Here is a 12,290-nt window from a genome sequence, read left to right on the forward strand (position 1 = left end):
TGAGACACCAAGGATCTTAGCACTACTTACTACAGGTTTAACCAGTTATTGTCAATTTTCCTTCTCCGTAGATTATGGATTATTTCATCATAAGTCTCTGTACTGATGTGGAGAAAGTTCAGAATGAATCGGGTTTAAGCTTGGAATAGATTAGAAAATTCTGTTTTTCCACTGAAGTTTTGGATGCCCACTAGAATTGTGCAAGGTCCTTTTTGTTATGAGATACAGTTGGATCCCTGAACGCCAATGCTCCCTTCATTCCTACTTGCAAATGCCATGAAACAATTCACAAGTTGTTATCTCTGTTGCCTGGACTTTCATTCAGAACCTGTGGCCAGTCCAGGCCTGAACATCTCCAGACCCATAAAGCTGAACACAGCACATCACTTACACAGCACATCACTATGGCCCTCCTAGTGCGACACATAGCATTAGATGCTCCTCTCAAATATCCCATCTCCTGTGTTTCCAGTTTGCTAGAAAGTCATAAAAAACAAGTGGTATCCCCAGATGAGTCCAGTCAAGGCTGTCATTCTTGCTGTCTGAGGTGAAGGCACAGATGGAGCCCTCCATCCCATTCCACATACAGAAAGCAATAGGACAAAACAACTGATCTTTAACATTTATGACACATTAGAATCCTCTACTACTCCCAACTAGATTAGGGAGGCCAGCATAAGCCATGTGACACACACAGCACTGTCTTCAAACAAAAGGTAACCATGCCTAATGGTGATATCAATCAGAGGTAAAGGTAAAGGTTCCCCTTGACAAATTTTTGTCCAGTCGTGTTCGACTCTAGGGGACATGCTCATCCCCGTTTCCAAGCCATAGAGCCAGCGTTTTGTCCGAAGACAATCTTCCGTGGTCACATGGCCAGTGTGACTGGACATGGAATGCTGTTTACCTTTCCACCGAGGTGGTCCCTATTTATCTACTTGCATTTGCATGCTTTCGAACCGCTAGGTTGGCGGGAGCTGGGACAAGCGACGGGCGCTCACTCCGTCACGTGGATTTGATCTTATGACTGCTTGGTCTTCTGACCCTGCAGCACAGGCCTCTGCGGTTTAGCCCGCAGGGTCACCACGTTCCTTTATCAATCAGAACTAAGCAGCAATGGGACCAGTCAGAGTTAATGTTATTAACACCATAGTACAGTATGTTAAAGAAACTTTAGGTGAGGTGAAAAACTTGAGTATGGGCTCAATGAAACTCTTTTCCTTGACAGATTTAAAATCTACACACAGAGAGAAATGAAATATCACAAGTAAAAATATTAAATATTTCAGCTGCAAACAGAATGCAGCACTTACTGTCAGTTGCAGCGTCAGTGTTATTTCTGCTAATAGAACCAGAGACAATACCTTGTGCTTAAATTTGTTAGAATTCTTGTTCTCTTTCTTATTTAGATCAATGAAGTAGTGGGTAATGCGCTCCTTGGATTTGGAATCCATATCCCATGAAATCTTGAAGGAATCGCAGGTGATGTTGCTGATCTTGATGTTGTGTGGAACTGGAAGCTCTTCCATTTCTGCAATTCCACTATCTTGTGATTTATTCCCTGTACAGAATTGGGGTTAAAAAAAGATGTCCTTGTTAACAACACATCACTTGTATGGGTGTTGTTATGCCAACTGTACTTTTCCTGGATAGTTTAAAGGAACTGTTCCCTTAGTAAGGACACAAAGTCAGAGTTGAGAACTATTTAAGATTTTCAAAATACATGTAGAACTAGGGGGCAGAACCACAAAAGGCGCAGCCATGGCAAAACCTGCCGGGAGAGTGTCATGGCAAATATAGCCAGATAATCAGAGAAATGCAACAGAACTGGAAGCTTTTCGGATCTTGAAATCTCCCCCATAAACAGAACAAGACAGTTGCATGGGCTATACCATTATTATTAACTTTATTTCAATGTGTTTTGTTTTCAGGACATTTTCATACCACCCACCATCTTGTCTAAAAAAAGAAAATGTAACACTTTTAATTTAGATCCAGTTTCAGTCAGAAGCTTCCCACATTGTGACTAAAAAAACAAAAACAAAAATAATCCAGATTAGGTACTGCCACAAACCTGGGAAGGAATCTCTTCTTACTACTATCAAATTAGTGAACCACACTCTTTGCAGCTAGTTCTAGGTATATCTTTGGCATCTTCACCCTAAAGCTAGCCACCTCTTTCATAGTGCTAGTTGGTTAGGCCTCAGCCCAAGGACAACCACTCTGCACCCTCTCTGAAGTATTTCGGGTTGCCATCCAGCTGGTACCTCCTTTCCCTGAGACTTATATTTAATCTGCTTGTTGAGTGAAAAGGTCTTTTTGAGATAAACTCTTTCTCTTCTTTTGCATCGTGAGAGCAGACATTTCATAATTATTATGTATCTTTAAAGTTACACTTAAAAATAAATAATGAGTGGAGTTTTCCTCGGGAAGAAACAAAATAAATTTATTTGGCGGGGGAGAGGGAGAACGGTAAATGGAAAGGCAATTTCTCAGGTATTCAGGATGAAAGGTAAAATAATTGTTACATATTTTAACACACACTTTAAGTTCAATTTGCCTCTCATGGTTAACCTACTTTATAAGCTACTCTCCGGCACCCAAAACTCGAGGTGAACTAATTGCATAGGCTCCACCCACACCACTCCCTCGAGGACTCCTTCCTTTCCTCCTCCTCAAAATGGCTGCCACACTGGCTCCCTCCCTAACTGCCTCTTGTCATTACCTTCCTTCACATTCCAGGTGCACCAACCAATCAGCACGCAGCCCTGTACCCAACATTCCATCTCCCATCCGCCAACCATTCCACCACCCAGCCCACACACGCTTGTCAATCATGTACAGTGGGGTCTCGACTTACGAACGACCCGACTTGCAAACAATTCGAGTTACGAACCTGCCCTATAGGGAAAGTAAGAACTCTACATGCGAACTTCCCTCGAGTTACGAACAGGGAAAAAAGTCCCCCCTCCCTCCCCTTAGAGGCTTCTGGAGGGGGGGAAAGGGTCAGAAGCTTAAAAATAAATACTGTACTGTTAAATAAAGTCACTTACCAGGCCTTGGTAGCCCTCAAACCACAGGAAAAAGAGCAGGAAAGAGCTAAAAGCCGACACCCAGAAAGAGCCTGGCAGCCATTTTGTGGTTTTCCCCGCTCCTCTCCCCGCCTAACAGCTGATTGGCTGGCTCTGAGCAGGCTTCCGGAGGCTTGCTCAGCACCTAAAAAGCCTGCCTGAGTGCCTTTGTGCTGAAAAAATCAGCACAACATGCTTTAAAACATTATTTAAAATTGGCTTCGTTTTTTAAAAAAAGAGTTCTAAGTGCTGCCTTTAGTGTTCCCTGCCTTCCCTGAACCTAAGGGGGGAAAAAGAAAGAAAATATCCCCCTCTAGTGGCAGAAGGCAGAATAGCAGCTTCCCATTAGTTTCTATGGACAGAAAAGAGCAGATATGGATCAAATGGTTTTCAATGCATTCCTATGGGAAATGCAGATTCGACTTAAGAACTTTTCGACTTGAGAACCACCTTCCAATACGGATTAAGTTCTTAAGTCGAGACCCCACTGTATCCATGGTTATACAATATCCAAACTTGCTATCATAATTTACGTATACATACAGTACTGTATACTGATATCTAGGCAGACTGGATGAAATCACCTCTGATATCCCATCCTTTGTTCAGGCATAAATCCCCTGCAAGTGCGGGTATCACATTTTTATTTCCTAAGTTTTTTTAAAAAATCCTGAGTGAATAATAGAATCATAGATTTGTTCAGGTTTTTTTTTTAAATTAGGGAATGAAAATGTGATACCCATACTTGCAGGGAAGTTAACAAAGCCATAAATTTATTTCAAATATGAACAGACATGGTATTTTAAATTCAAAAACAACAGGGAGTGTTTAGAATTGTGATTGTCCATAAATTGACAAGACCTCAGTGATAACCAGACAGAACACTATTTTACTGTACAAAGTAGTACTTGCTACCTGGCAACATGTTGTAAAAGTAATGAAGCAGGGCCTGGAAAACGTGCATCTTCATGCACAACAGATGAGCATTTATATTCACATAAGCTGTGCCTGCCAAAACCAATGGGATTATCCACATGACTAAATGTTCATTAACTTTAGTTAAGACTTCACAGTCTGGTTCACAGTAAATCAAAGAAAATGTGGGGCTGAGCCAATGCGTTTGTGTGGGTCCTGAGAGACATATGAAGTAATTAATGTCAGAGAGAACTGTTATGGTTCCAAAAATAATTGCTTTACTAATTTAACAGCTAACCCCAGCTACTATAATAGCCAAGTGGGAAAAAATGAGTACTAAAATTAATCTGAGTTGTGCCATTTTAAGCAGGATATTGTGAAGTCTTCAAGTTCTTGCAGCAGGAATGGAAATCTTTGACAATAATGTTAGTAAACGTTACATCTTTTGTTTCTGCAGTCTCTAGAAACCACCAGCCAGCATAGTCTCTTGATACTGGGAGGTGTAGTCTGAAAAAGTACCTTTTTCAAGGTCTAAATATGATAATGATAAGGAGCATGATAATAATAGTAATAGCAGTGCATTGCGTAAATTTATTACCCCACATTTAATTCCTGCTTTCTAACTAAATTCTCAACCTGAGGCTTCAGATTCCCCCACCCATGATTTATTTTTAATTGTTCTGTCTTTGGCCAGAATCCTGTTTCCATAGGTTGCTGCAACTAACTGTGGCTAATTGAAGAGATGTCAGGGTGCATCTCTGTTGCATGTATGGTCATATGCCTAATTGTACAAGCAAGATGTGCCCTAATATCTTGTCAATTAGCTGCAATTAGCCACTACAAGTTATAGAAACACTACTAGGATTCCAACCTTTATATTGCTGCTAAAATCTGCATTTTATTATTATCCATCTTGAATGCTTCTTTCAGTGGAAACACAGGATTTAATATGTAAGCAATAAACTAATCTCCAGGTTTGGCCCCTCCCTTTTTCTTTTTGCTCATTGTTCCCTTAAACCAGCAGAGAGGGTGGTTAATGGATCACTGGTTCCCTTGGAGCTGGCTCTCTGTTCTTCATGATCAAATGCACATCTGGACACTGTGGGGTACGGCAGAATCACCTTAAACAGAATTTAAGGTGCACACAGGTTGCATAGTCTTAATTCCTCCCAGGCAACAAAAGCAGCTGGGGAGAAGGAAAAGTCTCAGTTTGGGGAATTTTTCTTGGGCCAGACTAGATTCCAATTTTGGAAGGGACTTGTGGAACAGGAAGCTGGACTGGATTTTAAAAACAACAATTTAAAAAAATTAAATGGATTTTTAAAAATACAAATTAGATTTTTGGGGGTGTAAGTAGGATTTCCACCTTTTATTGTAAAAATGCATATTGCTTGAAAAAAAAGCCCTACCCTACCTGATGAGTTTTAATTTAAAATATTTTAGTGATGGAAGATCTCACTTTGCAATGGGGGTTATGAATTCTAATTCTATATTATTAGATAATGGCAGAAATCCTGTTGCTTAGTGTAATATGCCACACCAGAGTAGTGTGAATCATTTGAATCAGTGGAACTTAAGAGGAGTTGACTCACCAGGTCTCCACCAATTTAGTCAGCCTAATCTAGCATGTCTTGCTACACTGAAGTCACAACTAAGCTAGGCCTACTTGAATCAGTTAAATTTAGGGAGGAGATGACTCACCAAATTCCCACTGATTCAATTGGCCCCTTTAGTGCCATTTAACTATGCTAGGCAACAGGATTTCAGTCAACTAGTTTATTTACATAACTGGGGGGGGGGCAGGGAGGAATTTTGTAAATAGGGTCCAACAGTTCATGGACAGGATCCTCAATATAACAAGAGTTCCATGGGGTTCTATATAGATCACTTACGTTAATCATTGTGTCTCCCCCATTATTCAGTCTAGAAGACACCATTAGGCAATACTGCAATCCTAGAGTTCTTAGAGCTTTTTTCTTTTTTGTCTCTTGACATGGTATAATGTTGAAATCTACAGGCTTGCTTTCAATAGCTCCCTTGAGTGATGCTGATCTCTTTGGAGCAATAACTAGCTATTGTCCCTTTGCAACTTTGTGTAGACATAGTCAGGTCCTCACCTCCATCTTTGAAAGTGCACACCTTCAGATACTGGAAGTACCAAGAAACAGAGGATTACTGAAAATGGAGACAATCTGAGCAAGGAAACTATGAAAAATATATATCAAAATAGCAGTTTGTGTGTGTGTGTGATGTGATTAAATCAAGTATTTCTGAGCAGCAATTTAAATCACAATTCAAACAACATGCTTTAAAACAAATCAAACATAGGGAAGAGCCACAGCAAAGGGGGCAGAGGCAGGCACGATAATTTGGCCATTTACCCTCCAAGCGTACAAAACACAGCTGAATTGTGATCTAAAGAGAATAGCTGAAATTCTAACAGGGAAAATTTCTGGCATCAGACTAAAACACAGTGGAGCACTGAGGAATTTTTTTCAGTCAGAGTGCTACATTCCCTCATGATTACACTTACAGGGGGTGCAGCTAAGAGGTAAACACAGCCTATGCCACACACCAAGGGCAACTTATGGCCCCTCATGCTCAGATAGGCAAAACGTGGCAAGACAAATCTGGCTACCCAGCAAAGGCATTCTATTCTTGTGGTAGCAAAGAAGCTCCAATGTCATGAGGAAAGGAAGTGCTGGAAGCCATGTTGCTATTTAAATGGAAGCATTTAAATGTGTGTTTTGTGAGGAAAAGTAGAACTGAAGAAAGCAAGGGAGGGAAGGCTTTGTCTGAGATCACTCATCATCCGAGAAGCTTTGCAATGGACGGCATCTGCACACAAAACATACACACGACCACTTCAAAATATTCAGACTTGAAAAAATGATGACGCCATGGCAGAGGTTTTGCAACTGTATCTGCCTTCCCAAGAAAGTAGTGTCCAGATGTTTAGACATCCTCTTCTATAATGCTCAATGAAGGGACTTAGGAGGGGGTGATAGCAGCAGTCACATTTTATGGATCATTTTATGATTTGCAACAATCTTTGGTGAGACTCCTATTACATAACTAATACTGGCATAGAGGCTTACATTTCAACAGTGAACTGCCACCAATGTCTTAACTGATGGCAGTTCACTACTGAAACTTATGCCAATGGAGTTATGTCACTCGGTGTTAACTAACAGGATTCTGGCCTCTGTGTTCTTTTCTGATAGAACACATCTGTTAAAAAAAAATCTCTAAATCTATACTATGAAACCTCAAATCACCTCCTGAACATGGAATCTGGTTAGTTCTTGTTATTTTTGGATGAAGTTTAGAAGAGACAGTGTGGTTTTATGGATAGGGTGTTGGGGTTCAAATCCATGCTTGGCCATGCTTACCATCTCTCTTGGGATGGAATGGCAAGGGTAAACCATGTTTTGATATCTCTCATATCTCAAAAATCCTATTAGGAAGGTCATAAGTTGACATAACAGCAATAACATAAAGACATAAGAAAAGCCATTCTGAATAAGCTCTAACACTTTGTTTCTTACACTAGCTAACCAGATAACCTTTAGAGGGTCAGAAGCAAGATATGAGGGGCACAGTGCCCTTGCTCTTACTCAACAATACAGGGTATGATGACACAGGGAGGTTGTTATAGGTTTACTCAGGTTGATTTGAAACTGCAATTCACATAGAAATGTTTAATTATCTTGTTGCAGAGTTCCACACTCCACTTTCCAATGACTAACATTTTTACCTAGATCATAGCCTCCCACCCTATTGACACCACCCTCTTTCTCAACTTTGCTTCACCCCTCCCCTCTATCTGTCTTTTGTCCTGGCTTCTATCTCTTTAAAAAAAAATTGACAGGTGATACAGAACTGATTTAATATAATTGCCAGCCTAGCTCCAAAAGAACCAACTAAAACTCTAGTCTGCCCGAAGTAAAATGGTTTATGATAAGGATGAGAGCATTTCCTAGAAACACGAATAAATATAAATAAGAAACAAGATGAGCTTGCATGCAGGAATGTAACTGCTTTTTTTCTCTTGAAATGGGGGTTTGGAATTTGAGGGAGGGGACTACTTGTGCAGGCCTGTCAGGATGTTTTTATTTTTTATTTTTATTTTTCTCGTCAAGGAGGGCGAAATCTAGAGGAGAAGGAATTTACACTTTTATTTGCAAATTGCATCTATGTGTAAAAAGAAGAAGAAGAAGGTGGGTGTGAAAAGCCTCTTGTATTAATCTGATCAAATTAATTAAAAGGAGAATTGAGCACATGCTGGAAGATTGAAAAGGTGACAGATCAAAGAGAAGAAAATACTGATGCATCTTGTAGGTTTCTCTGCCCTCAAGTACTGCTTCCTTTAACTTTTCATTACTAAATGTTAATGTTAATAATAATAATGTTAATAATAAAAATTCACACAATACTATAAGCAGTTGCAGATCTCAGAAATCACACCATCAGAGCTACAAAAACGCCAGTATTAGGAACAGCATACACACTGTGTCAATATTTAATAGATGCATAGGTTTATGGTTAAAACTTGTATCTGTTACATAATAAGAGTCATAATAAGAGTTTTTATAATTTTGACTGTGCCCAGAGTTTAATAATAAAATGATGATGATGATGATGATGATGATGATGATGATGATGATGATGATGATGATGATGATAATAATAATAATAATAATAATAATAATAATAATAATAATAATAATAATAATAATAATAATAATAATAATAATAATAATAATAATAATAATAATAATAATAAATAGGTCCCAATGCTCCCTCTCCCTTTCCCTAACAAATATTTTCCTCAACTGACTTTAAAGGTGAAAGTAGCTGCCCTCCTTCCATAAAATAATTTAGTAAAGCAATTATGAAGGCAATGCTTATCTGATGCAGTACTACATTTGACTGAACCACTAAATTTTTTTAAAAGAAAATATTTATTCCAAAGAAAGACAAGAAGTGCTCACTGGAAGGATCTTCCTTCTGTATTGACATAAGCCACATTGAAGACATAGCTGTGAACATCAACATGGTTACACCAGGATACACTTCTCTGAGCAGATACAGGCAATGACATATGCCGGGGGGAAAACAAAGCAATATGAGTGGAATCATTATGAAAATACACACAAAACCCAGTAGCCCCTGTTGGCCAAACAAAGAGTAATAAATGGCCAAGCAAAAAAAGACTTGAAATACTCATGATAAGCTGTACATCATGTAGTTGACAGGGAAAAACTCCAAATTCACCATGATAACTATAGCTAAAACAAGTGGATACATGGTAGTGTAGTCAAGCCCTATGTTTCTAATACTGTCTTTTAGCACATACAATTTCAACTATAGATTTGTTTTCCGATGTGTATTTTGACTGCTTTTTACGAGAGCAAAATGTGTTGGATTAGCTTGTTAGCATGCAAAGCACTGTCCAGTTTTTCTCTCATTAATGGGCCCTTCCATTTTTCCTGTTAGAGTCAAATTATGTCACCAATGGTGTTTACAACATGTTTCTTTAGACTGTATCTGAGCTTTTACAAAAGTGTGCCTAGGAATTATTTTTCACTGCTATAACCTTCATTGACCTGTCCAGGTACCCTATAAGTTACAGTGCAGTTTCCTAAATTTTTTAAATAAAATTTTCTCAGTTTGCATCAAGACAGTGATACAGAAAGACATACCAGCCATTGACCCTTACAAGGAGCAATGCCTATACTAAAATTAGACATTCCCCTGCATAGCAGCTCTTCCCTGCAGTGGTGCCACCAGCCAGTGCTATTGTGACAAGGATTGTGTGATGTTTATCAGCTTCATACTGTGTAAGAAGAGAGAGATGCGAAAAGACAATGCAGAAAGGAAAGAGGCAGAGACACAGCAAAGGGTGAAAAGGACACTGCAGCATGAAGCCAGCGGCGCAGAAAGAAGAAGCCAGAAACTGCTGGGTTGACAACATTTTGCCCCACTTCTACTGAAGATTCATATTCAGTGTATTGTCCCACAGAAATGCTTGAGTGGTGTCTGTGTAAAGAACAAAAGGTCCAACCTTCCCCCTTCCACAATGTTGTGGTATTGGATGGGTGTGGGGAGGGATCTGGAGATGGAAAGATGAACAGAGATAAGGAGAAAGCAAGGCTAAAGAATTTGGTGCTACTGAGAAACTTCTAAGGGATGTGGCTCTCATTTGTTTTCCTGCCTTGGCTCAGTTCAAAACAGATTCTTCCAGCCAATTTGAAGAGAAGCATGAGATATTTGTGTTTATCTGAAGGAGGCATGGGTTAAGAAAAGACTGAGGAACACTTTTTATGCTGGCTACAGGTTGGGTATTTGTAATGTTGAGCCATGGCTTCAGTTGCGTGAGAGCTTTAGGGACAAAATGATATATTACATATAATCCACAATTAGATCTGAAATCATGTTTGTGCTTAAGAGCTTTGATTTACCCAAACTTTCATGTATGAGAAATCAGGCTTAAAAAGGAAGAACATGCTTATGGTCTAAAGACCAATAATTAAACAAAGCAAACTGATTTGCAAATTATGGGAGGTGAATTAAAAAAAAAACCTCTTGCTGTGACAATCACACACAATCAGCTCTCCAGGAATCCCTTCCTTAAGTGGCGGATTATCAGTTCAGCTCTCAGTTGAAGAGACTGTAAGTCAATTCCAGGAAACAAACCAATTGGTGACTTAGGCCCACTCGTCCACTATTAACAGCTATAAGTTGCACTGCAATAATGAAGCTGGAACTAACCATAGCATATAATACATGTCATGCACCTATTGCCTAAGTAGTTTGCCATATGTGTGGCCCTTAATAGCTGCAATTTTCCAGCATCTTCTGGGAGCACAGAAACGCCTTAACACTATAGGAAACCTTCCTTATTGTTATTAATTTGATGTACAGTTATCACTGATAGACCTATCTCTAGTTCATGTCTATCAATAGCTCATTTGATCACATACTTTAACTGGTGACTTGTGTTGAATGTTCAATTACATCCAACTTTTTAAAAAAAAACACCATTGTGTGACTGTAAAAAGATACAAATGTTGGGATATTATGGTAATTCAATTTCTTTGGGTGATCTCTGAACCAAAGAAAAAGAGAGGAAACTGCTTTGCATTCTTTGTCTCTATTCACTTTTGATTCATTTTCCTCCTCAAGTAAAAAGCCATAGTATCAAAAGCTACACACACACACACACACACACCCTGTTGCGGAAGATACTTTTGTTCGGGAGTTGACACCACTCAATGCAATCTTGGACTGTCTATTCAGAAGCAAACTTCAAAAAGACAATATGCATAGAATTGCAGTCTCAGGATACAACACTAGCTAGCCAAGATACCTGGGGGTTGGCTCAGCTAAGTGAGCTGAAATTGTGCTGAATTCAAAACCCTCCCATCCTAGGCATGGTGGATATTACTCAGGACTACCCTGGATCCTGGCTTAACTTTAATACAGTGGCATAAGTCTGGGCCAAGAGTGGTGGTTCCTCCTCTTCTGCACCTGTTCTTTGCTCTTTGGCTGATTCATCTCACCCAGTGTAGCAGCTGTTCAGGCAGATCTCAGATCAGCCAGCGCAAGGGCTGTGTGCCAACATGAGAGGCTTCTGCTCATTCCTAACCCACTACCGCTAGTGCATCTTTGAGTCTGGGTTACATGGCCTTTGACTCTTTTCTTTATTTCCCAATATACTAATTGTCCTTCAGATGGGCAGTCACAATAGTACAGGATACTAAAAAAATGATAAGTACTCCAAAAGCCTGATAGGATCACAATGCTAGCCTTCTTGCTTTTATTTTCATTTCTTTAAACAATAAATGTGCCTTTCCCCTGGTCACCCTGAGCTGATACTGAACTGATGGCTGTATTCTAGGCATGTTCAAACAACATGAAAAAAAAAAAGGTTTGAGGAAATTTGTAACAAAACATCAGAAAAATGGCTTTGTCCACACACACTTTCCATTTAATTAAAAGCACCACAGACTTCATGGTCTAGTACCTTTCTGATGTGAGTTTTCTTTCCTCTTGTTTAATGAACTATCACTTTGCTCAGTTCACATAAAAAGTCTGAATTAATACATGCAAATAGACATCATGGACAAATAAAGGAAAACAAAATGCATAAAGATGGAGCATTACTTCCTTTAAAAAAGTTGTTTATAGAGTGCATAGTTATTAGATTAACTGAGCCACCTCCCCAGTCACTTCACATTTTATACATGGTTTTCAAAGAGTGTAAGAGTAGAAAAAGCTTCTCTGCAATATTTATTTACC

The 12,290-nt window shown here is 39.2% G+C and overlaps 1 protein-coding gene across 8 annotated transcripts in view; it reads right to left on the reverse strand.

The window, feature by feature from the left end:
- Positions 1-12,290, reverse strand: part of PHYHIPL (phytanoyl-CoA 2-hydroxylase interacting protein like) — a 118,818-nt gene that overhangs the window by 39,406 nt on the left and 67,122 nt on the right. For all 8 annotated transcript variants that reach the window (XM_072995129.2, XM_072995130.2, XM_078390953.1 and 5 more), the window contains one exon: positions 1,365-1,561. In XM_072995129.2, the coding sequence (XP_072851230.2) occupies positions 1,365-1,561 (197 nt within the window). The remainder of the gene's footprint in view (positions 1-1,364; positions 1,562-12,290) is intronic.

This window comes from Pogona vitticeps, chromosome 3 (genome assembly GCF_051106095.1).
Source record: "Pogona vitticeps strain Pit_001003342236 chromosome 3, PviZW2.1, whole genome shotgun sequence".
NCBI lineage: Eukaryota > Metazoa > Chordata > Lepidosauria > Squamata > Agamidae > Pogona > Pogona vitticeps.